The sequence below is a fragment of the Benincasa hispida genome, chromosome 4 (assembly GCF_009727055.1).
Source record: "Benincasa hispida cultivar B227 chromosome 4, ASM972705v1, whole genome shotgun sequence".
NCBI lineage: Eukaryota > Viridiplantae > Streptophyta > Magnoliopsida > Cucurbitales > Cucurbitaceae > Benincasa > Benincasa hispida.
This window is the reverse complement of record NC_052352.1, coordinates 23,912,471-23,939,507: the sequence shown is the minus strand read 5'-3', so window position 1 is coordinate 23,939,507 and position 27,037 is coordinate 23,912,471. Positions and strand designations below refer to the sequence as shown.

Here is a 27,037-nt window from a genome sequence, read left to right as displayed (position 1 = left end):
TAAAATTCTGACCTTATGTATATCTTGCCGAACAAAAAAAAAGGTCATAGAAATTAAATTAGAACGTGGAAAGTAAATCGAAAAAAAAAATGAAGAAGAATTGTAAATTAAATAAGGGCGAAGGGGTTGATTTAGAGACGTGATTTACACGTGCGATGGTTTCGCGTGGGAATGGATGAGCTACTTAATTATCTGTTGCAAGGTATTATGGTCGGGACAACGTTGATAAACAAAACAAAACACACCCTCAAAAATATATTAAAAGACCCTCCATTATTCGAACATCTTAGATAAGAGCCATCTTTTCCAAACACCTCTCCTCCCCCCTTCCCCTTCCCCTCTCTGTTCTTCTTTCTTTTATTTTCTTTTGCCTCCAAAACCCTCCATTAGAAAGCCTCTTCTTCGTCTTCGTCTTCTTCTTCTTCTTCTTCTTCTTAAAGATTACTCCTTTTTTCACACTCAAATCCACTCTTAACAACAGAAATGTTTGCAGCAGAAAATGGTCTTAAAGGAGACCCCAGGCTTCAAGGCATATCTCAAGCCATTCGAGTCGTTCCTCACTTCCCCAAGCCTGGTTTGTTCTTATTTGTTCTTCATTTATGCTCGTCGGTTTGTATAGAAAATGATGATTTTGTAATAATTTTGAATTGGGATCTTCTGTTTTTAGTGGCAGAGTATGTTGGTCTGTTTTAAATTGTAATTTGAGATTGATATTATTTTTGGATTTTTGCTGACAGGGATAATGTTTCAAGATATTACTACGTTGTTGCTGGATCATAAGGCGTTTAAGGATACTGTCGACATTTTTGTAGATCGTTACAGGGGAATGAACATTTCTGTTGTTGCTGGTTTTCTTCCCCTTTCCTTCTCTATTTTTTTCTTTTTAACATAATGGAAGAAAGTGGTGTTTCTCTTACCGACATTGCCTGGTGTTTTTTCTTATTTTTTCAGTGATGAAAAGTTGTTAAGATTTTGTTCGATTTTATTTTTCTTGTAACTTTGTTGGTGTTTTTTTTCCCATCTCCCCTGTTTTTTATTTGTCAGCTTAAATAGAGAAGAACTATAGGTTTGTCGAGGAGTGATTTCTTCTTCTCGTTTTCTTTTTCTTTTTCCTTTTTTTTTTAAATTTTATTTTACTGAATTTAATCTTTCTCTCTCTTCATTCACACGGTTCATTGGATGTTCCTTGAAGGAAAGTAAAACTTTCTTCTTGTACTTTGCTGTCGACATCTCTTACCCCTTTTAAAAAACACAATGCTTTCGTAAGAAATTATGATTATCTTTTTAAACTTTTTTTCCCCTCAATTACCACTTCTATCAAACACGTTTTAGATATTTTCCTCATTAAATAGACTTTGATCTGATTTTGCAAATCCTGTATTTAGGGGTAGAAGCCAGGGGATTCATGTTTGGCCCGTCAATTGCCTTAGCCATTGGAGCAAAGTTCGTTCCTTTACGAAAACCCAGGAAGCTTCCTGGTAAAAGTTTTGATTTTCGTAGCATTTAGGATGTGGGGTTGGCTAATTTTATTAAATTTTTTTCATTTTTACTGTGTTATAGGTGAAGTGATTTCAGAAGCTTATGATTTGGAGTATGGAACCGATTGCTTAGAAATGCAGATAGATGCTGTTAAGACTGGTGAACGTGCATTGGTTATTGATGATTTGGTAGCCACTGGTGGAACATTATCGGCAGCAATTAGGCTTTTGGGTTGGTACTCTGTTTTTTAGTTTTATAAATTTTAATAAGAACATGATCTTGTAGAAGTTGAGGTTGGATGCCATAATTTTAGGATATTTCTTATCAGTAAACCTTAGAAGCAAATCCGCGGGAAATCTTTGCTTGTATTTTTGTCCATGGTTTTTTCCGAACTAGAAAACAAAAATATCGAATTCATAATGGGTTTTAGATTTCTTGATTAAAATCATTATTATGCATGATTATGTTTCCCTCAAAATCTTCAAAATAGGAAATTTAACTCAAATGGGTCCATCATTATTTTAATAATTTTGTTTAATTTAGGTTTAAAATTAATTTGATTTTTTTAATTATTATTATTATTTTTAAAAATTTTCTGTTATGTTGGTAGAACGAATGGGTGCTGAAGTAGTTGAATGTGCTTGTGTTGTCGGATTGCGCGAAGTTAAGGTAATAATCCTCAGAGAATAATCTTGTTTAATTAATTACTTTTGTAATTAAATTAACTAAACTTTGGGTTTTGAAATTCCTGGAAATTAAGGGACAGCGCAGGCTCAATGGAAAGCCACTTTATATCCTTGTTGAGCCACGTCAATTGGATGGTTGTTTCTAAGGTACATTTTAGAAGCCATAATCTTCCATGTCTGCCATGATTTTTCACTACAATTTAGTATCAATCTAGTGAAACAAGGAACCTATAATTCAATTGTGTGGTTATTTTCATTCCTTTCTCCAACTGAAAGTAAAATTTCCCTATTCATTATGATCTTTTACAATGATAACATAGAATATACCTTGCTCTAGATTATTGTACCTTTTTACAGCAGTAGCAGGGTTTGATGAAAAGTAACAGACATGAGTAAAACCATGTTTTTGACGTCGTGGATACAGGTGGGCGAGCGATATCTCTCGCATCTGCTTAGGCTGATATTGAGAAGATGATGCTTGAGCAAACAGGCAGAGACAGAGACAAAGAGAGAGAGAGAGAGAGAGAGAGAGAGAGAGAGAGAGATTTGATTCCTGCATCCAAAGTTTGAGCAGCAATGAATTGAAAGTGTTGGGTCCATTGTACTATTTTTTAGTGCTAAATTATCTTGTCCTTTCCCCAGGCTGTTATTTCAACAAAATCTTGAATGAACAAACTATTCTCAGATTCTGATATTCAAAAAAATCCATGATGTCTCATTTGTTGTACATGAATAGGATCCAATTTGTGTCGTTTCTTTCTTTTCTTGTGTTTTTTTCTTAGTTTTTCCTTCTGTTCCTTTTTGTACCTTTTCCCACTACTGTTCCTCTTTCCTTATATGCCATGGTTTACTTGTGGGATCGATTCCTTTAATTCTTAGATGGTTTAAGAACTTAAACATGGTATTCAAAACGTCAAAATGTAGAGAGTTTTATTGTAAATTATATGTATCATCATCATCATCATCATAAGAAGGCTACTAAAGACAAATTTATATGTTTTGTTTAATCTTTTATTAGCCTATACAGTATAATACAACACAATCATAGTGGGGGAACAAACCTAAGGTAATAATCCATTAATTTCCTTTGGAGAATTGCTCTGCCAACATGAAGCTTTATGCATGATCCTTTCTTTTTTTTATCTTCTTTTTCCTATTTGTCATGTTTCACTGTTCAGCTTTTTTCTTTTTGCTGTGGAATTGTCATCATTTACCTATGAGATGCCAAAGAGTGGGGTTGTTTTTATTTATTTTAAAACCTTGAAAAAGAAAATTAATTTGTCCTATCCAACTCCAGAGATGACGTATTTACTTACAAGAAAGAGCATCTCGTGAAATGACCTCCCAATCAACTTTCTCGGATCCAATCATTCTGTTCTGACAGCATGACGTAATTGGAGAAGAGAGTGGTTTCCTCAATCTAGCATTATCTATGAAGATATCTGATGGCAACTTCCTGGATTCTTCATCTATTATTGACTCATCTTCAATGTCATCCATTCAGCCCTTTTGTCAATCTCTGGACAATGAAAAAGATGCTAAGCACAATTAGTCTTATAAACAGATTTGACTATGAAAACAAAACTATAACTTGCAAGCAATTATAATCTGTTTTCTTACTTGACGTCTTCCCCAACAAGCAGTTCACAATAAAGTATAAACTACCTCTTCCTTGGCCTTTTCTTTTAAGTGCTTGATTAAACCTCTTTGACAAAGATCTTGACCGACTGTACATTACAACTAACACAACTACATACAATAACCACCTATCAATGTCAGCATACCAACTTCAGCTAACTTTTCTTAATTGGAAAAAACTCAGAAATTCAGATTCTTTTCCTTCTACACTAAAATAGTCTGCTATAGGTTTTTTTTTCCTATCTTTTCAGCTTGGTATTTTCAGAATCTACTTCCAAATCATTTATTGGTCCAAAGCAGGTAGCTCGTACAAAGTGCATATGTACATTAGAAAAAATTATAAGGGATAAAAAGACAAGCCCATTTCTCAGGCCCGAGGCCTATTGACATCCATGTGCAATTAGGACTTCAACCTAGAAGTAAACATCAACAGAAAAACTTAGAACACATTGAGTGGCTACTGCAATTTCCCACCTCGATTTCGAGTTATACAAGCCAGCAGCCCTCGGATGTCTTGTATAGAGAACTTACTACTCACCAATCAATTCTCTAACCAGATTCTTGCTCCCAGAAAAGTTTGATAGCTAGAGACAAAAGCCACTATATGCAATTAAAGGGATATTATAAAGGTATATTAGTATTTAGATAGGGAGGCTGTTATGTGATTTGGTTATAAATAAAGTGAGGAAGGAGAGAGTTAGGCATTTCAGTTAGTAAATTAGGACTTGAGAGAGATCCAAGAGGAGGGTGCAAGTACCTTGAATTACTAGTTTATATTGTAACTTTTCCTATTGCAATATGGATACCTAACACAAACATTCAAAATTTTATTGGTACGCCTTTAAGGCCTTCAACAACTCAAGAGTAAGCATGTGGCATGGTTAGTTGATCTCTCATAAATGCTAAATGTACCGTCCTGTGTGGGACTAGTTAGGTTTTTCTGCTACCGAATCCTAAACAGCGAATTTGAAATTGCCATCCTTCACTAACCCCTGTCGTTCCCAAATCTTAAGTGCTACCATTATTAGATATGATCCCTGGAACTACCTGCAACAAGATCCTTGAAGGCAATCACGATTGAATAGAAGAAAGAAACAGCAGTATCAGTATGAAAGCTGGACCCTTTTTTCCTCTGAGGTTGGTGTGTTTTCATCTTGGCATACTTGAAAAATGATAATTGGCCTTATAACACGAACTAGAAAAATAAGATGAACTTTAGGCAGAGCAGATTTTAAGCAAATATAACTAGAATTACATTAGGGAAAGAAAGAAAGGAAATTGTAGTTCCCCCATTTGCACTGTGGTGCATACATTAGGGAAAGAAAGAAAGCCACTGTAATGGTTACTGATGCAACAATGTCAGAGAGTATCATAGCCTTATCATCCATTCCTCTATAGCACTTTCTCTAGCATCAGTAATAATCTTGTCAGCAATAGTAACTGAACACATCTTAACATCTCTTGATATCAGGGGCTTAGAAAGTTTGGAGGCTTGTCGATTCTGATGAACAAAAACAGGAAAGCCACATCCTCAGGATATCCTCACGGCATAATTGTAACTAAACAATCAGATAATGTGTAGATAAGAATGCAGTGAGAGAAACAACAAAAGCTAGATGATTTCTGGAATAGAACTCAGCACAAATCTTCCTATAATCAACCGCAAATTGAGAACACTAAAGGAAGAATAGTTTACAAATTATTTCAAGAAATCATTAAACCTTCTTAACACTCCTTGGGTTGTGATAATTTTCATAGTTTACAAATTTGAAGCTTGTGAAACTATTCCTTACACATGTCAAGACAAGAACAGTACTTGGGTTGGTGGAGGGAGCTGCCACTGACTCTGCAGAGTGAATTTCTTACCTTATAGTAAACAGTAACCTCAGATATCTATAGGTTATGGGCACCCTAGCTGAAGCCAGCCTTAGTATATTTAATATAATATTATCAAATCTCTAAGAATTTAAACTTATGATAAATATTATGAGGCTAAATGGTTGCCTACCCAGGATTATGATCATAATTTATATATATACCCTGACCAACTTTATGCACATACAAAGTCCACAAGATCCGTGAGTATAAAAGATGAAAACCAATTAACAATTTAAGAAGTAACTCACCACAGATAATGCAAACCAACATTTCAATTTCTGGCAGATAGAATCCGAAATCTATTTAATGCCGGCATCAGACAGCCCTTTTATAATGCAAATAAACATTATCAAGGGGAGGATCAATCCATGGGGTGAAATGATTTCTGACAAAATGCTTTATTTCATCACAGATGAACACTGTAGAAGCAATTCATTTCGAATATTATTACACAATCAGATCCGAATCGCATGATTTTGGAAGAAAACCCAAGATGGCATTATCTGTTCATACCGTAAATTCACTCCATGTGAGCATGGTAGAAAAACAAGACATAACCATTAATTGAATGGTGATGGAAGAGGTTTGCGATTTACCCACTTCTGAGGTGAGGAATGAGGAGCAATAAATTGACTTTAGACTTCCACGTATATATACATACTAAGCTATAAAGCATATCGTTAAAAATCCTTAACATGAATTTTGTTGCTGACATTTCAATAACAAATTAATATAAATTTGATTAAATATCTGACATAAAAATTAAAAACAATAGAATAATTAATAGCCAATAAATATATATTTATTGTATTTTATGTTATTTCACAATAAATATAACACTGAGTTGCATGTGTGTTTAAGAATCTTTGAAATAATTGGAATATAAATTTTGATGGTGACATAAATTTTGAATAATATACTTTTGATGGGAGTATTATAAGACGATGGAATAACAATATAAATAATCAACTAACTCAAGAATAATATATTTGGTGAATATTGGTTTTGTTGATATGCTTGTGTAATTCAAGGTTAGAGATATATATGATACTAATACTTTTTTTAAATCTTTTGAATCTATCAAATTTGATCTTGTTGCTCATTGTGATAGTTTTCATGAATAGTTCTCCTAACACAATGAATAAACATGTTAAGTTCAAACACATGAAAAACAGATAAAAATTTTAGTTCAAACAAATAAAGATTATCTAAGATTCTGATAAAGTTGAAACTATAAAAATCCAATCAAAGATCTAATTAAAACTAATAAAATAATATTAATATAAAATTTCAAGTACTAACAAAAACTACATGCTTAACATTTAAGTTTTAAAATAACATAAATATATAAATCTTTGTTATAGTTGAAAAGGAAACATTTATATAATTTCCAACAAATTGAAAATTTAAAAGTGTTGCCGCTCTTTGATTGAATTCAACTACTACATTTCTGAATTCAAAAAAGTTATCAATGTTAATAACCCTCCCTCCTAAACTTTATCCTTTATTTTACATCTGTTCTTCTCCCACTTTCTTCATTTAAACACACTTTGATTTCTTATCTACCGACCCAATTTTTGTTTTATTTTTGCTTCTTGTAATTTATCTCACTTGTCTCCTTAAAAAAAAAAATTAATTAAGAAATAAGGAAAATGAAACTAAATTTCCTACTTAATTAGAATTTAGATTTGAGAATAACCTAAAAATTTGTTAGTGTTGGAAATGAATCTAATAATCAATATTGTATCAAAATTTAAACATCAAGATACTATTCATATATGATTTCCCCCTCAAATATAATAGTCAAATCCAATAATAAATCAAAATTTAAATATTACTATAACAATCATACATTTTCGTCTAGGCTTCACTTTGACATGATCCAATATATATATATATTTATTTTTTACAAATAACAAAAACTTCATTTATCATTCTACAATTCTTTCTATCTGTCATTCTTAAAATGGAGATGGGGCTAAAGAAAACAGGAAAACTTGTATTTATTCTTGAAAAAATATTTAGTTATCATGTGAAGGGTTGTGTACTATAGGGATGTGTCCATTTGAATTTTAGTTTTTATGTGAAGATATAATACATTAAGAGGATTCCGTGGCAAATGAAAAGGTGTAGTTATTATTTATTTTAAAAATATTTAGTTATTATGTAAAGTTAAAATTCAGTTACTTATTCACTACACAAAGTGATACATTTTTTTAGTTATTGTATTTGTCTGAAAGTATAAAATTTGGGGGGAAGAAACTCTAAAGAGTACAAATAAAGTGTTTTTAATTATAAACGGATGCAAATGTAATTTATACTTAAGTTATTTTTTCACTCTCTTTATTTTCTTTTAAACTTGTGTTATGTGAGCCCTAAATGTTGAGTATATGTTTAGCTTAATTGGGGCTAATTTTTGTGTTGACACATCTTTTTTTTTTTTTTGGGGGGGGGGGATATGGGTATGATCTAAGAAGAAAAAGAGTAAAAAAAAAAAAAAAAAACAGAAAAACGGAGAGAAATAGAGGAAGAACATAGGCAATTCGGTTTTCCAAGGACATCTATCACAAAGTTATCTATTACTAGAGTTTTAACTGTTGGATCATGCTGAATTTTGGTTTGTCTGTTCGAGAAACATAGAGTCTTATTTTGAATGGTGGAATTGTTTTTTGGAGCTCTAATTTGTCCGTAATCACTGCTGAACAGTATTTTTGAAATTGGGTATTTTTCATTCTTTTTATCTAAGTGTTGATCTCTTATGTATGAAAGTATTGGTGGATAGTGAATCTTTATATGACTCATTTGGATTCTTGTTCCCTCAATTTCAGAATAACAAAAGTTGACAAGGCTGGACTCCTCACAAATCTTGTGGTTTTTACTCTTCTCATCGAAGGGGTTTTCCATGTGTAATTCATGAGTGTTATTTATTTTTAGTCTTCCAAAATTTTATGGTTTATTGTTGTACATTATTGGTTGATTGCTTGGTGATAATTTGGTGATTAGTTGTGGTGTATTGGAGTATTATTGTTTAGTTAATTGTCTTGGAGGTGATTCAAATGGATTGTTGATATATTATTAATCTGGGATCTATCATTTGGTATCAGAGCGAGTTTTAATTTAATCATTGTTATGGAGTCTACTAGTAATGGTGGAGGCAGTTCAATGATTAAAATTAACATTAACCAATCATTCCATCTGGAGACCGATGATGAAGGATTTGTTATATTGTAAATATTTGTTAGATCTAATTAAAACAACCACAAGAGCTGATGGCACCATCCATAAGCTTGCAAAACTAGAGAAAATGGAAGAAAAATACTGGAGAAAGTTAAAGAGAAAAACTTGGGGACTATTAGGCAGTGGATTGATATACATTTTCAACCATGTTCCTTAGGAGTTTGACCCATATGATTTGTGGAAGAAATTGGAAGTTCTTTATGAAAGGAAGATCACACATAACAAAACTTTATTAATCAAGCGACTTGTTAATTTGAAATTGAAGGGTGGGAAGTCTGTTACTGAACATTTGAGTGATTTTTAAGATATTATTAACAAGCTGACTATTATGAAGATTGATCTTGATGATGAATTACATGCTTTGTTCTTGTCGAGTTCTTTGTCGAATAGTAACTAATCGATCAAATGTGTATGAGTGATGAAAATGAGAGTAAATATGGTTTGCAAGCATACACTGTCGATAAGTAATAAATCTTGGAGTATTCCAAGAATCGAATCCCACGAGACTATTTATGCAGTTTAGTTTTTCTAAGAAAGTGTTTTTCGATGCAAACCAATTGGTAACTAGTGAATGAGTGATTTTTAGGTTAATGTCGATAAAAGTAGTATACAAGAGTGTTGAACAGGGATACAATTATATTCTGACCTTTAGGTTTCTATGCTGCAAGTGACGCGACCAAATCATATCAAGACAGTGGAATGTGCATGAACAGAAAACTACTCCTATTTGGTCTTGTGTCAAGTTTCTTTAGAAGATCTAAGCAGCTAATGCCTAATGTTTCCATGGTTAGCTGGATCTTAAATTAGTTCAAGTTTAGATTCTTTATCCTATGGTGTCCTTTATTTCTAAGGTGACCGACCCTCCTATTTCTAGGCTCATAGTCCCGTATTCCTTCGTGACAACAGTTTATATCTCAACATTTTTAGTATTAGGACTCCACTAGATTGCTAAATTAAGTGATCAAACTCAACAATATTTTTCTATAAGCTCAACAAAGGAAATGCATAAGGCAAAGAGGTATGAAACATAAACATTGCTCAAGCCATAAAACCCTAGGGTAGCCATATAACTAAACTCAGAGAATTTAGCTCATGAGTAATGATAAAAGAATAACTTTCATTAAATCATAAATCATAGCTACAAGATGATGTTCCATGAGTGAAAATAAAATAAAATAACTACAAGAAATAAATGAATATAAATGCTGAAAAACATACAACTCAAGAGGTGTTGGGACAAATCCTCAATTTTCTAATCTTTCCCTAGGTTGATTCCATTTTTTCAAGGAAGAATTGCTCTTCACCACACACTTTCATGGGATGAAATGACCTAGAGCCTTTACACCTCAGAGGAACTTTCGTTCTTGAGGCTACTGACTTAAGAAGTTGAGAACACGTCCAAGGACTGATTGAATGGTAGAAACGATGAAGAGAGGTGAAGATCTCGATGATGGAAAGTTGTTGCTTAAAATGAGATGCTTCTCCTCCATTTAAAGGCCCCAAATTGGTTGAGGAAGGTCAAGATTCATGTTTTGAGGGTTTACAAGGTGAAATCGGGGCTGCCCAACTAATTAAAATGTGAAAATCACAACCACTTTTGATTGGGTTAAATTCTTGAAAATTAGGGCTCACTAATGCGATCACAGTAAATCTAGTGATGCAGCCTCATCAATCAGAAATCTACGATTTGCGCAAAAGCACCTGCCAAAACCCACCAAATCACCTGCAAATCAGTAAATAACATCCTTTAGGCTCAGTCAACCCTCATAGGCTCATAATAACATTTATTTTTTTTCCCCTTTTTCAAGACCTAGCATATTTACATAATATTTCATGAATAACATTTTACACATAGGATCATAGAAGTTGAAGCGAATAACTCTCCTCCAAACTTAAGAGAGGCATGTCCTCATTGACTAGAGTATGAGAAAGGGTACAAATGATTGGGTTGATGTCTTGAATCTCGTGGATTTCATAGCTTGTAAATTCTTTATACACAAAATATTTACTTAATAAAATAAGATGTTATTTTATTTAACATTTCGTTTGCATGAACTCAATCAAATAAACTAAGATCTAAGATTATTTAGTGAACTTAAACATGTATGTGGTTGACATACAAGTGGATCATATGTAAGTGATAAACTAAATGGTCTATAGTATATGGATAAGATTGGATACCTTATCTTGGTGACACTATAGAGACGACCCACTTTGTAATTGTTACAATAGTTGTAAAATGTTACAAATGATTTGATCTTGGTTGTTCATATGAAGACATGTGAGTTGTGGTATCCTATACAAAGAGGTTGCATAAGATCAGACTGTGAAATGATTAGTCTCTCTTTATAATGTCGTTACGTGAAGAGACTTACATTTCATTAGGATGATCATAGTTGACTTGATGTTAATCCCGAGTGAGTTGTGAACTCCTGTTCATGAGGATGATCCTTTGATCTGTATGGATGAGAGTGACCAGATTCGTCGGCTCAATATGCCTACCATTTTGGGGATTTGTCCGAGTAGGGAGCTGGAAATACAACTAAATAAGATGGAATTCACTCATTCTCGTCTTGAGGGTAAGTAGAGGAATTAGTGGCTAGAGAAGGGTTTAGTTTATAGTTTGACTGTAACTAATTGTTCATTAGAGAAATTAGTGGTACTTAAGGGGTTAGATATAATTAAATGGGTAAAACGGTAATTTGGCCCAACTATAGTTACGTGTAGTTTGTGAAAAGTCAACTTACTGTTGGTTGGTTATATCAATGGACCTAGAAATATATCTACAATGCGAAAAGTGCAACTGTCGGTCTTTAGTGGAATGACTAATAGTTGATGAATGTTGATTAATTTAATTGAAAATTTCATTAATTGATCTCGTATTATTAAAGCTTCTAATCTATAGGTTCATTAGGTCGCCTTGCTAGAAAAGATAAAACAAGGAACGATTGTTTTCCTTGGAATAATTTGAATTGTCCAAATTTTTTAAGGGAATATAATGTGTTAATTATATTAAATTAATTAATATAAAGTATAATATATATTGATACATTGTAGTATATAATTAATTATAAATATGATTTATAATTAAAACTATATAATATTTGAGAGATGAATATTTGAATGAGATTCAAACGTTATTTATGTAAATGAAAATTATATGAATACTATAAGTTAAAGTGTAATGTGAATATGATTCATATTAAAACTATAAGTTATAAAAGAGATGTGCATTTTAATGTGATTAAAATGCATATTATATGATTAATTAAGTTAGTTAATTAATCATATAATATACTTTACTATATGATAATAATGTATATTTAATAAGTCCCCATTATAGGGAAGTTATTTCCATCATGATGGATGGGAGTTAAAATAACCCTCATCTTCCCTCTTCCCTAAGTGTTGTGTTGTGAATACATAGAAAAGTAGTTGCAATTTTTATGTGAAAGAAAAGGAAGAAAAGTCTCTCAAATCTCTCTCAATCTAACTATCTTTCTTTCTCTAAAAAACAAAAGGAGATCACCCTTCCTGTTTCTTGCCAGAGAATAACAAAGGCTCCAAGTGATGGTGTCGAAGAAAGCTCGGTATTCGTGCTATCTTGTTCGAGGGAGTAAAGTTGGTGTGCTCGTGATCTTGTACAGAGGATTTTTTAGAAGATTTCTACAGGGGTAAGTGTACATATTTCCTTTACTTTTTAGTAGAACAACATGCTTAGAGTTCTTAATGTTTTTCCTATGATATGTTTTTTGTAACACCCCGAATTTTGTTATTAATGTAATTTCAGTATTTTATAGTATTAAAGGGCATTTTTGGAATTTTAAAAACTTAAGTGTAATTATTGTGATTTGATTGCTAAGAACGGGGTGATTCATTTTAAATTGTTTAATCAGAGGGAAATTGTGGGAAATGGACTTTATGTCACACAAATTTAATTTGAAATTAATGTCAACAATTAATTACATTTTGGAAGGGGGTTATGTCACACAACTTTAATTTGAAATTAATGTCAAGAATTAATTTCACTTTGGAAGGGGGTTATGTCACACAAATTTAATTTGAAATTAACGTCAAGAATTAATTTCATTTTGGAAGGGAGGGGTGTTTCAATTTAATGGTTTAATCAGAGGGAAGTTATGGAGATGTGACTTTTAATGTTATACAAATTAAATTTTAAATTAATGTCAAAAATTAATTTCACTTTAGAAGGAAGGAGCTTTGTTTATTGGATATGAGTAAATGCTAGAATTAAATAACACTTATTTTATTCATTAAACAATGTGTATATTTATAAAACAATGAGACTCCGGAAGAATTAGAACATCAATCCCAACAATCTCCCACTTGTGTTAATGACTCGGGAGACTAATATACAATACAATATAAAAATGTACAATATACAATAAACTAGGGCATACCCTAGTATTATCTCCCACTTGCCCTAGACAAGATGCTGCATATCTCGCAGACTTAGACTCTCCAGGTTACCCTCGAACACTTTAGTTGTGAGGGCCTTTGTAAGGGGATCAACAACGTTGTGCTCCGATATAATCTTCGTGATTACCACATCACCGCGATGCACAATCTCCCTGATTAGGTGATATTTTCGTTCTATGTGCTTACTCTGACGATGACTCTGAGGCTCCTTCGAATTTGCCATAGCTCCACTGTTATCACAATACGCTATGATAAGCAAATCCATATTTGGAACAACTTCCAAATTAGAAAGGAACTTCCTTGGCTAAATAGTCTCCTTAGCTACTTCACAAGCTACTACATATTCGGCTTCCATAGTAGAGTCCACGATGCATCTTTGCTTGATGCTTTGCCAAACTACAACCACTCTATTCAGAGTAAACACTGACCCCGATGTTGATTTGCAAGAATCTCTATCGGTTTGAAAGCCAGAGTCCGTGTATCTTGTAAGGATCAGATCGCTGAGGTGTGTCTAGAAATTATGTGAATACTGGTGAAACGGCCAACCTAACGTAAGAGCCTAAGAATGAGGTGGGTGTGTGTTGGTTGAGGTATGCGATTCGCCAAGAGGGAAGGCTTGCATGGACGTAAGCTTATGCATTGAGAGAAGGCTGAAGCAGACAGCTTAATCATTGGTTGGTGGGCTAAGTGGCTTGATTAGAGGCTTTAAGCAAAAAATTAGTGGGACAGGTGGCACCTTAATGAAGAACCTGGTCATGTAAAATCTAATATAAAAGAAGCGTTGGAATGAAGAGTTCGATTGTGCAATTTGTTCATGCCAAATGAGAGAAATTGCTAGCAAACGAAGTTTAATCAATGTTGAAGTTGATCTAGGGCTGCCAGGAGGAGATACCCATGAAATCAAGTTGAAAGTTCCAGAGTTCCACAGATGCTTAAGGCTCTCAGGTGACCCGGGCAATCTGGAAAGATTGAAGGTTTTTTAGCTTGTTAAGAGAAATCAGAGGAAAAAAATTTGAGGTAAAGTAATTAAAATATTTAGAAACAAAGTCTTAGAAGGAAGTTTTGTGAGATGAGGTCTGGAAATTAAGTTATTTAAATTGGAAGCTGAATCTGAAATATTGATAGGATGAGCAAGGAGGCAGTTGCATCCTACGCATAAGCACACAACTGGTTGACTAAGGGTGTGCACAGTCAGGTGTCGATGAGGAAGTGTATGCGCTGGAGTGACGAGCGTTGGCCGTGAGGTATACGTGGTGTAAGCGAGGGGTTGCGAGTCACGTTGAGGTGTGTCTAGGGTTGCGGCCACAAGCGCTCAATGCATAGGCAAGGAGGGCGCATCCCAACGCTAATGAGCATCTACGTGCGAGTTGCCACCCATCAACCTAGCTGAAAAGTAAAATTGAATAAGTTTGGTGGTGTGTTGAATTTGCTTAAGTATTGGGGATGCGTTGAGCATAGTTTAGTATGATGATGCGTTGAGCTAGGCTATGCGTTGAGGAGATGTTAAGCTTGGTGTTAAGCTTAAATGTTAGAGTTAAACTCAAAAGAGACCTAGTGACATTAATCGAAGGCACTTAATGATGTCACAGGGTAAACCCCACTAGGGGAAGCTTACAATCCTTTGAGCATCCTTTAATTACCGATTTTATTATGTAAGCCCAATACATGCTCTACTTAAAATTTTTTCCGAGCATGTTATTCCTAAGGTTTGATGTGAGTTTTGAAGTATGTTTTCCCCTCGCTTTCAAATCTAAGTTTAAACCGAGGTATGATGAGTTTTAAAATGAATTCGTTAAGCATACTTGAGTTTTAATGCTTAGAAGCATGTTTTTACAAAGCATTCCTTGAGTTGAGTTATTCCTTATCACTTATATATTTATGATGGATGTTCTACTGGAATGCATGATGTTCTAAAGGCTGAGTTTCTTAAATACAAATAAGATTTTATGATGTTCTAATGAGGAAACCCGATACTGAAGGTATAAAGGTATTTGGGTCCCCTGATACCTAAGGTATGACGATATCCAGAGCTTAACCACATGCATGTAGGTATGATATTGTTGATGTTGATTGTATTAAAATTATTCTACATCAGCTAAGGATTTGACATTGAGCGATTGAGTAAAAGGACGCCCCCTCAACTAAGGGTAGATGATGATGTTTTCCAAATGAAATGAATGTTATTCAATGTTTCTAGAGTTCTATAACATTCTCTATAAATGTTATACTTTGATGTTTTCAATATTAGTGAACCTTGAGTTTCATAAAATTGATGCTTGAGTATGATTGTGTTTTTCTAGCATGTGTACTAGAAGCACGTTTTAAAAGTCACTCACTGGGCGTTAACTTACTTTTTCTAATGTTTTCATTTCTTCCCCAGGTAGTGGTCCACACCCCGGAGCCTAGCAGATCTGCCAGTCTACTAAACAAAGATTAAGACTTCTAGAGGAACTAGAACATAATTCATTTAGGTGTATAAGCTTGTCCTGTTCAATAAACTATTATGTACATATTGGGGATAAGGGTAACTTGAGATGGGTTCCATTGTAATCTTAACTCTTTTAGCATGTATATATAATTCATGCTTCTGAGACTGGTTGCGTGTGTTACTGAGGAATGTTCAGTGGATTGCATGCTTATAAACTGTTTACTAGGGCACGAGGCTTGTGAGTATAGGTTGCTAAGGTTGAGATTGGTAGTGGATGTCGTAAGAGGGTTGACATCTACTGCCTTCACATCTCTTTCTAGGTTAAAAAGGTTATTTTGGAGGGGATGTGACAAGTTGGTATCAGAGCATAAGATTTTGGGATTAGACACATGCATTAGAATAGGAAGCATGTAAATAATTTAATGTCCCTAATATATGCACATGATTATAGGAAGAATGCCTAGAAAAAGTGGCAGGCTGAGTAAATAGACGGCAGACAGGGATCGTGACCCTACCAGAGACCCCGTAGTTCAAAGGGATTGGGACACTATTAGAAATCCTGTTAGGAACCTTGAGGGGGGTAGAGATCGTGATACTAACAGAGACCCTATCGTACAAGAGACTACATTCGAGGGTGAGTCTAGTACCCTCAAGATAGAGTTGATCCTCAGATGAAGAATAGAGTGTTTGATAGGATTGCTCAGAGATTAGCAACAAGTGTGGGATCTATGCAAGCAGATCCAAAGAAGAAATATGGTATAAAAAGACTGAAGGCACTAGGTGCCACAACATTTGAAGGATCAGTGAGTTCAATAGATGCGGAGGTATGGTTTGAGCTGATGGAGAAATGTTTTGACGTGATGAGATGCGCAAAGGCTGAAAGGTCGGACTGGTTGTGTTCCTGCTCCAGAAGGGGGGCAGAGAAGTAGGGGAAGATCGTAGATTCCAGAAGTAGAAAATCTGAGATATTGACTTGGGGTGAGTTTAGGAAGGCATTTGAAGATAAGTACTATTCCATCTCATTTAGAGAACCAAAGAGGAATGAGTTTCAAAATCTAGTATAGGGCTCATTGATAGTAGCTAAATACGAGCAAAAATTCACTGAGTTATGTCAGTATGCACTCTCTATTATCGCTAAAGATAAGGATAAATGTAGAAGATTTGATGATGGTTTGAGGAAGGAGATTTGCACCCCAGTAACTTCCACTACTAATTGGGTAGACTTTTCCCGGTTGGTTGAGACAACCATGAAAGTTGAAAGGAGTTTAATAGAGGAAGAAAAAGGACAAAAAGACCGAGAAGAACAACAAAAATTCACTCCCACAGTATTAGGGAGTCGGAGCTTCAAGCTCCGCTTTAGTGGGCAAGTGGTGTCCAAAGGCAATGGAACTGGAAACCAGCAGAGACAGAACCAGATGAGGTCTGAATAGCCAATTGGTTTAGTTGGAGGATCTCAATCAGGACGTGCTGCTGAATCTATTATCAATTCTACCAGGAAACTTCCGTGTTCGAGTTGTGGTAAAAACCATTTGGGACCATGTTATGGTGGCAAAAATATTTGTTATCAGTGTGGACGGACCGATCATTTCAAGAGAGAATGCCCTTAGTTAATTCAAGAGGCGCATACTGAAAAAGAGCAACCTCTCAAACAGTAAATCGAACTAGAGAAGTCGAGGTTGGAGGAGAAGGCACTAATGAAGTCCAACAGAAAGGGGTAACTAGCAGACCTCGACAATAGGGCAGGGTGTATACGGTGACCCACCAAGAAGCTGAGGAGGCACCCAACGTTGTGGCTGGTATGGTATCTTTGTGACCATATTGCATATGTACTATTAGATCCTGGCGCTACTCATTCATTTGTTTCCAGCATGTTTATATTGCATATTGATAAGATGTTAGAAAATATGTCTGATGAGTTATTTATTTCTACCCCTGTTTGCAAGATATTAATGGTAAAGGAGTTTTATAGAGATTGTGATTGAGGGACAAAGTATGTTGATTGATTTAATCCTTTTAGAATTGTTTGAGTTTGATGCTATATTTGGCATGGACTTTTTAAGTAAACATCATGGCTCCGTTGACTGCTATAAAAAGGAAATAGTATTTAGGAGGCCTTGAGAAGTTAAGTAGTCTTTACAGGAAATAGAAGAGTTCTTCCTAATAACCTGATTTCATCAGCCAAAGCAAGGAAGCTATTGAGGAAAGGATGTAGTATTTAGGAGGCCCATGTAACAGTTTCACAATACAAGAAATTGGGCCTAGAAGATGTATCGGTGATGCAGGAATTTATTGATGTATTCCCTGAGGAACTGTCAGGCCTGCCACCTGACAGAGAAGTATAATTTACGATGGACCTAATTCCAGGTACAACTTCTATTTCACAAGCCCCATACAAGATGGCACCAGCTAAACTAAAAGAGCTAAAAGTCCAACTATAGGAACTGGTGGACAAAAGCTATATTAGGCCCAATGCGTTGCTGTGGGGAGCACCAATTCTATTTGTAAAGAAGAAAGATGGCACCCTTAGGTTGTGCATTGACTATAGACAGTTGAATAAGGTGACAATCCAAAATAAATATCTGTTACCGCACATCGATGACTTATTTGATCAGTTGAGATGAGCCTCAATATTCTCCAAGATATACTTAAGATCAGGTTACTACCAGTTAAAGGTTAGGGAAGCTGATGTTCCTAAGACCGCTTTTAGAACGAGATACGTGCATTATGAGTTTTTAGTCATGCCATTTGGTTTGACAAATGCCCCAGCAGTGTTTATGGATCTAATGAACAAGATATTTCATCCTTACTTAGATCAGTTCGTAATCATTTTCATTGATGATATCTTGGTTTACTCGATAGATAGGAAAAACATAAGGAGCACCTGAAGATAGTACTGCAGACATTACGAGAGAAGCAATTAGACGCAAAGTTTAGAAAATGCGAGTTTTGGCTTGACCAAGTTGTATTCCTAGGATACGTAGTGTCAACCACAAGAGTAAGTACAGATCTTCAGAAAACGGAAGCAATAGTAAAATAGGAGCGACCTATCTTGGTGTCAAAGATATGTAGTTTCCTTGGATTAATAGGTTACATAAGAGATTCGTGGAAGGCTTTTCAAAGATAGCTCTTTCGTTAACTAGCTTAACTAGGAAGGATGCCAAGTTTAAATGAACTGAGAAGTATGACGAGAGTTTTCAGAAGCTGAAGCAAAGATTGGTGTCCGCATCAATCCTAACCTTTCCAGTATCGGGTAAGGAGTTTGAGATTTACTATGATGCTTCCAGACAGGGGTTATGATGTATATTAGCAAGAAGAGAAGGTAATTGCCTATGCTTCTAGACAACTGAAAAAGCACGAGTGTGATTATCCTACCCACAATCTAAAATTAGTAGCTGTAGTATTAGCCCTAAAGATATGGAGACCTTTACCTATTTAGTGAACGATGCCATATATTTACTGATCACAAGAGTTTGAAGTATACCTTTAATTAGAAAGAGTTAAATCTAAGACAGAGGATGTGATTAGAGTTGATTAAAGACTATGATTGTACCATTGAGTACCATCTAGGGAAGAAGAATGTAATAGCTGACGCACTAAGTAGGAATGTGGTATATTCTAAAGCTACCCTTGTTTTAGTTAAAGGTATACTGCTACGAGAATTGAAAAGTGTTGATGCTAGGTTGACAGTAGGCCAAGCGAGGAGTTTGGTAGCTTTGGTATCTCTGGTAGATGATATTTTTATAGAGCAACCAGGGGATCCCAATCTTTAGAAGTTAACCGAAGCAGTAAGTAAGAACTAGAGATCAGATTATAAGTTGAGATCAAATGGAGTCTTACTTAAGGAAGGCAGATTATGTGTGTCTATTGTTGTGAATTTGAAGATCGCCATTCTAGAGGAGGCCTATAGTTCAGCCTATGCTATGCATCCAGGCAATACTAAGATATACAGGACCCTGAGGAAGTGCTATTGTTGGCCTAGAAAGAAAAGAGACATAGCAGAGTTTGTATAGAAATGTTCAGTATGCCAACAGGTTAAACCTGAGCGTCAAAGATCTATAGGATTGCTTAACCCACTTCTAGTACTAGAGTGAAAATGAGAACATATCACAATGGATTTCTTGTTTGGGTTACCCAAGACTCCGAGTGGTTATGATGGTATATGAGAAATAGTCGATTGACTCACAAAGATAGCTAAGTTCTTACCAGTTAAAGTTACTTTTACACTCAATCGACTAGCTAAGTTGTATGTGGATAGAATTGTGAGTCAGTATGGAGCTCCTGTGTCGATTGTATTAGATAGAGACCCGAAGTTCACTTCAAAGTTTTGGCCTAGTTTGTAGAAGGCTCTTGGTACTAAGTTACATTTGAGTACAACATTTCATCTGCAGACGGATGGACAGTCAAAGCAAACGATCCAAACTTTGGAAGACATGTTAAGAGCATGTGTGTTGCATTATACAAGCAGTTAGGATACACACTTGTCACTAATAGAGTTCACATACAATAATAGTTACCATTTTAGTGTTGGGATGGCCATGTACGAGGCATTGTACGAAAGATCGTGCAGAACTCCCGTTTGTTGGAATGAAAATTGGAAAAAGAAAACTAGTGGGGTCAACGTTAGTATAAATAACCTTGGACAATGTTAAATTGATAAGAGAAAATATGAAGATAGCTTGGGACAGACAGAAGAGCTATGCAGAGAAGCGAAGAAGAGAACTAGAATTTGAGATCGGAGATCGAGTATTCTTGAGGCTATCTCCATGGAAAGGAATACTAAATTTTGGTAGGAAAGGCAGGATGAGCCTAAGATACGTAGGACTCTACGAGATAATCGAGTGGATTGGGCTAACAGCCTATAGATTAGCTTTACCTGCAGAGCTATCAAGGATACATGACGTATTCCATGTATCATTACTAAGGAAATATGTACTGGATCCTTCGCATATTTTGCAAGGTCAATTGGTACAACTAAAGGAAGATTTGTCGTACGGGGAAGAGCTGGTACAGATTCTTGACAAGAAAGAACAGGTGTTGAGAAATAAAATAATACCATTAGTGAAGGTATTGTGGAGAAACCATGAAGTAGAGGAAGCTACGTGGGACACCAAGGAGCAAATGAATAGAAGATATCCCCACTTGTTTGATTGATGGAGCTCGAGGAAAATTTTGAGGATGAAATTTTCTTAGGGGGAAGTAAATTGTAAGCCCCTAACCCTACTTTACTAAGTAATTATATTTAAGCTTCTTCTTGGTTGTGTGTCAATGATGTTTGTGAAAATATATAAGTATTAAGAAGATAAGCCTCGAGTAGTGGCTGGATAACCAACACTTAGTAAGGAAGTTAGGTCGTGAGATGTTATGCACCCAAGGCTAAGGGAAGTTGTTGGATGGGAAAAGCATGAGATATGTGTTGAGGGGACATATCGAGGTTAAAGTGTCTTTGAGGAAGGACTTGGCTGAGGCTATCAAGGGATGAACTAACCTCACAAGGAGGTTAGTGAGGGTCAGGGCTGGTGGCGTGCAGGTAGCTAAGTTTCCTAGGTGAGCACATGGTAGGCGTCGAGTGATGTATGCGCCGAGTGTTATGAAAGAGTTTAGTAGGCATAACTCAAAGCGAAAGATAGGCGGCAACAAAGAAGACACTGGCCAGAAAACTTAGAGGTTGCAGTGTTGGCTATTCAAGGGATATGCGACGACATGAAGGGCACTGAGATGCATTTAGAGATTATGTGAATACTGGTGAAAAGCCAACCTACTGCAAGAGCCGAAGGAACGCGGGTGTGTATTGGTTGAGGTATGTAATTGGCCGAAAGGGAAGGCTTGCATGTACGCAAGCCCATGTCTTAAGGGAAGGCTGAAGCAGACAACTTAATCACCAGTTGGTGCACTAAGTGGCTTAATTAGAGGCTATAAGCAAAAAAATTAGTGGGACAGGTGGCACCTTAATGAAGAACTTAGTCATGCAAAATCTAGTATAAAAGGAGCGCTGGAATGAAGAACTCAGGTTATACAATTTACCCGTGCCAAATGAGGAAAATTGCTGCAAAAAATGAAGCTTGCTCAGTGTTGAAGTTGATCTAAGGCTGCCAGGAGAGGAGATTCCCATGAAATCAAGCTAAAAGTTGAAGAGTTCCACAGATGCTCAAGGTTCTCGAGTCACTTGGGCAGTTTGAAAAGATTGAAGGTTTCCGAGCCTGTTAAGATGAATCAAAGGCTGAAATTTTGAGGTAAGGTAGTTCAGATATTTAGAAACAAGTTCTTAGAAGAAAATTTTGTGAGATCAGTTCTGGAAATTAAGCTATTTAAACTGGAAGTTAAATATGAAATATTGACAAGATGAGCAAGGAAGTAGTTGCATCCTACGCATAAGCACGTAGTTGGCCGACTAAAGGTGTCCATAGTCAAGCGTGCGTTAAGGAAGTGTATGCATTGGTGTGACGGGTGTTGGCTGTGAGGTATGCACGATGTAAGCGAGGGGCTACGAGTGTGAGTTGAGGCGTGCCCAGGGTTACGACCACAAGTTTGACGCATAGGCAAGGTGGGGGCATCCCAATGCCAGTGAGCACTGCATGTGCGTGCTTCCACCCACCAACCTAGCTGCAAGGTAAAATTGAATAAGTTTGGTGGTGTGTTTAATTTACTTAAGTATTAGGGATGTGTTGAGCATAGTTAGTACGATGATGCGCTGAGCTAGGCTACGTGTTGATGAGATGTTAAGCTTGGTATTAAGCTTAAATGTTAGAGAAGCTCGAAAGGAGCTATTAACATTAACCGAAGGTACTTATTGATGTCACAGGACAGACGCCACTAGGGGAAGCTTACCACCCTTTGAGGAAGTAACCTAAGACAGTGAGTGATATGTTTTAAATGCTTTATAATTATCGATTTCATTATATAAGCCCATCCCAAGCATGCTATTCCTAAGGTTTGATATGAGTTTTGAAGTATTCTTTTCCCTCGCTTTCAAAGCTAAGTTTAAACTGAGGTATGATGAGTTTTAAAAAGCATACTTGAGTTTTAATGCTTGGGAGCATGTTTTTACAAAGCATTCCTTGAGTTGAGTTATTCCTTATGAATTATATACTTATAATGGATGTGATATTAGAATGCTTGATGTTCTAAAGGCTGAGTTTCTTAAATACAAATAATATTTTATAATGTTCTAATGAGGAAACCCAATACTGAAGTTATGAAGGTATCTAGGCTCCCTGATACTTAAGGTATGACGATATCCAGGACTTAAACACGTGCATGTAGGTACTATATTATTGACACTGATTGTATTGAGATTACTCTACATCAGCTAAGGATTCGACATTGCGCGATTGAGCAAAAGGACTCTCCCTCAACTAAGGGTAGAAGATGATGTTTTCTAAACGAATGAATGTTATTCAATGTTTTTAGAGTTCTATAACATTCTCTAGAGATGTTACACATTAATGTTTTTAATATTAGCGAACCCTGAGTTTCATAAAATTGATGCTTGAGTATGATTGTGTTTCTCTAGCATGTGTACTAGAAGTATGTTTTAAAAGTCATTCACTTGGCATTAGCTCACTTTTTTCAATGTTTTCATTTCTTCCTCAGGTAATGGTCCACACCCCGGAGCCTAGCGGATCTGTCAGTCTACTACTAAAAGATTAAGACTTCTAGAGGAACCAGGACATAAGTGTTTAGGTATACAATTTTGTCCTGTTCAATAAACTATTATGTGCATATTAGGGATAAGGGTAACTTGAGATGGGTTCCACCGTAATGTTAACTATTTTGGCATGTATATATAACTCGTGCTTTTGAGACTGGCCACTTGTGTTACTGAGGAATGTCTAGTGGATTGCATGATTATAAACTGTTTACTGGGGCACGAGGCTTGTGAGTACAGGTTTCTAAGGTTGAGATGGGCATTGGATGTCGTAAGAGGGTTGATATCTGCTGTCTTCAGATCTCCTTCTAGGTTAAGAAGGTAATCTGGGAGGGCGTGTGTCAAGTGTGTACTGACCCCCACCAGATTTTATAGGTACCAACGAGCATGGCAAGCTTGGTGATGCTAAAAATGAAGCTTGAGAAAGATCATCATATAGAATTTTGTCGTTGTTTACTTTCTTTGTGTTGGGAAGCTTATTTTATTTTGAACAATTATCTTTTGAGACTTTGGTTTATGTTCATGTTGTTTCAGTTGATTGAGTTGAAAACTTTGTAATAGTTCTTAGTTGATTCGTTTTTCATGTTAGCCTAAGTTGGACAATTCATTACATTTCGTTGAGTCTGACTAAGTTGTTATTTTGAGAGTATTCATTTTTCTGAAAACTCTTTTTGTTCTGTTGAGAGAAGTTTATTGATTCGAATGTTAGCAGAAGAGCATCTCTTTGAAACAGGTGCTAAAGTAATTTTTGTTTCATTATGTTTATGTCATTGTGTTGCTAAAATTTTTATAAAATATAAGAGTTAGTAAACTTAGTTTTAGGTTAAATTTTGGTAACGTCCTTAGTTTAGTATTGAAATTCGAGGTCGTTACACCAAGACCTATAATCCTATACAATAACACTTCCAACAGTTTCAATCACCTAAAGCTTCATGTATTGTTGCTTAATTTGCTCTATTGAGTAGTATGAGGTTTGCCTCCACTTACACCAAACTCTAGCAAAACTCAAGATCATAAACAAATGTATGGAATTTGAGCTAATCTTGTGTGAAAGAAAATTTCTTAAGTATCACTGCCACCTTAAATTTCATCTCAAATGCCTTAGCTTCCGTTCATCTGAACTTTTGTAGTCCTGTTATAAAAGACAAATGATAAAACTCAAAAAACCTAAAACATTGTCTCTTATCCATACTCTAGACCAAAAAAAAAAAAAAAACAATCTTGTTTTGAACACCAATGACCTTATACTATAACACTTCTAACGTTTTCAATCACCCTAAAGCTTCCATTATTGGTGCTTGAATTGCTCTATTGAGAAGTGTGAGGTTTTCCTCCACTTGTCCAAAATCTAGCAAAACTATAGATCACAAATAAATGTATGGCCGAGCTAATTTTGTGTGGAAGAAAAAAAATCTTAAGTATCACTGTCACCTTAAATTTCTTCACAAATGCTTTAACATCCGTTCATTCAAAATTTTATAGTCCTTATATAAATATCATAAATCTCAAAAAAATCCAAAACATTGTCTCTCCCCCCAAAAAAAAAACAACCACCGACCCATAATCTTATACAATAGCACTTCCAACGGTTTCAAACACCCTAAAGCTTCTCTTATTGTTGTGAAATTGCTCTATTGAGAAGTATGAGGTTTACCTCCCCTTTTCCAAACTCTAGCAAAACTCAAGATCACAAACAAATGTATGTCATTTGAACTTAATCTTGTGGGAAAGAAACATTGTTAACCATACTGCTACCTTAAATTTCTTTCCAAATGTCTAAACTCAGTTCATCCGAAGTTATAAAATCCTTATCTAAAAGTCATATGGTGAAACTCAAAAAAATCCAAAATATTGGCTTTTATCCATACTCTTGCCACCCCCCCTCCCCCCCCAAAAAAAGGAACTTTGTTTTGAACAGCAATGACCCGTAATCTTATACAATAGCACTCAACGGTTTCAAACACCCCAAAACTTCTCTTATTGTTGCTTAAATTGCTCTATTGAGAAGTATGAGGTTTACCTCCACTTATCCAAACTATAGCAAAACTCATGAGCACAAACAAATGTATGGCATTTGAGCTAATCTTGTGGGAAAGAAAAATTCTTAAATATGACCACTCCCTTAAATTTTTTCCTAAAATGCTTTAGCCTCCATTCATCCAAACTTTTATAGTCCTTATATAAAAGTCATGCCAAAACTCAAAAGATACAAAACATTGTCTCTTAGCCATAGTCTTGACCAATAAAATCCGAGTAGTTTTGACCACCAATGACCAATACTCATTTACACGAGCATTTTCTATGGTTTCAAATACCTTTAAACTTGACTTATTATTCATTAAATTGCTCTATTGAGATGTATGAGGATTACCTCCACTTGCCCAAACTCTAGGAAAACACAAGATTATAAATAAATATATGGCATTTGAGCTAATCTTGTGTGAAAGAAAAAATTCTAAGTATCACCGTCACCTTAAATTTCTTCTCAAATGTCTTAGCCTCCTTTCATCCAAACTAGTCCTTATTTTAAAGTCATATGCCAAAACTAAATCCAAAACATTGTCTCCGAGCCATTTTCTAATACCCTCAAGCTTCCTTATTATTTGTTAAATTGCATTATTGAGAAGTCCAAGAAGTCCAAAACATCGTATCCTTGGCATTTATTTTCTCCATCATCGTACTTGTCTGTATCGATGTTCAAGATGCCGTGACAGTGGACTACATACTTCTTTTTGGTATGATTCCAGATTGAGTTATGGGGTTCTTGAGTGTTTTTAATGAATTTTTCGTCATTTATTCGTTGTTATGTTTCAGTTAGATAGGTGTTGTTATGTTTCAGTTAGAAAAGTCTAGAAAAATTCGTTGTTTAGGAATCGAGTCTTGGCCAGAATTTTAATGATTTGGAGGTGCTTGAATGGTAGTCTTTCCTATCTTCTTTCATCAATTGTTTCTAGGACAGTATATAACTCTTGGTTACGGCCTATTAATCCGTCTAAAATTTATAGAGTTAAGCTCTTATGGATGATTTATTTCATGTTATCGATCATAGTTTGAAGATTAATTGGTTTAGAAAGCATTCAAGATCTAATATTGTGCCTCAAGGCTTACGCCTTCACCATATAAAAAATGGCGTAAGCCTTGTTTCTAGTGGTGGGCCATGCAAGTAATTAATCTTACACTTCTAAAATTACTGCAGAAAAGAAACTTCGTTCTCAAAGGACAATGGAAAATGGTTAAAACTTTGTTTCTAAATAAAATGCATGAAACGAGTTTTTAGGAATAGGTATCTAATGAAAGTACTACTGGAAAGAAAATAAGAAAAATACATGTGACCATCCAGATAAGTAAAGCTAGAAGTATCTTCAAGATGGAAACGTGGATCGAAACTTCTTGGATTCTCTAGATTTCTGATATGAACTATGTTCTGCAATGAACAAAAGAAAATTGAAGGCCATGAACTGTACATAATTAAAAATGCAAAATTGGAACACCAAACACCAGCATGGAATAATAATAGAATGATAATATGACTCTCTTTCTTACGGTTTATAATATTCTTCAAGTCCAACAACACCACCAACCATCCCAATTTTCAATCCGTCTATA

General features: G+C 35.3%; 2 protein-coding genes and 1 long non-coding RNA gene across 4 annotated transcripts; 2 read left to right on the top strand and 1 right to left on the bottom strand.

Annotated features, from left to right (window-relative positions):
* Positions 1-256: 256 nt before the first annotated feature.
* Positions 257-2,869, top strand: LOC120076709 (adenine phosphoribosyltransferase 5-like). The gene is made up of 7 exons (XM_039030607.1): positions 257-574; positions 738-848; positions 1,386-1,478; positions 1,561-1,710; positions 2,090-2,148; positions 2,240-2,312; positions 2,590-2,869. Exons 1-6 carry the CDS (start codon positions 484-486, stop codon positions 2,309-2,311), a joined length of 576 nt encoding a protein of 191 aa, XP_038886535.1. The 5' UTR covers positions 257-483; the 3' UTR covers position 2,312; positions 2,590-2,869.
* On the bottom strand, positions 2,658-6,194 carry LOC120076710. Of its 2 annotated transcripts, none has more exons than XR_005481623.1 (3): positions 5,930-6,194; positions 3,482-5,362; positions 2,658-3,379 (listed from the first exon to the last, which is right to left on the bottom strand). It is a non-coding gene; the product is annotated as an uncharacterized LOC120076710 (long non-coding RNA). The 2 variants fall into 2 exon arrangements; XR_005481624.1 differs by having other exon boundaries at positions 3,482-5,304.
* Positions 6,195-20,451: 14,257 nt separating this feature from the next.
* On the top strand, positions 20,452-20,937 carry LOC120076137. Its single transcript, XM_039029913.1, has one exon. It carries the CDS (start codon positions 20,452-20,454, stop codon positions 20,935-20,937), a length of 486 nt encoding a protein of 161 aa, XP_038885841.1.
* The last annotated feature ends 6,100 nt before the right edge of the window (positions 20,938-27,037 follow it).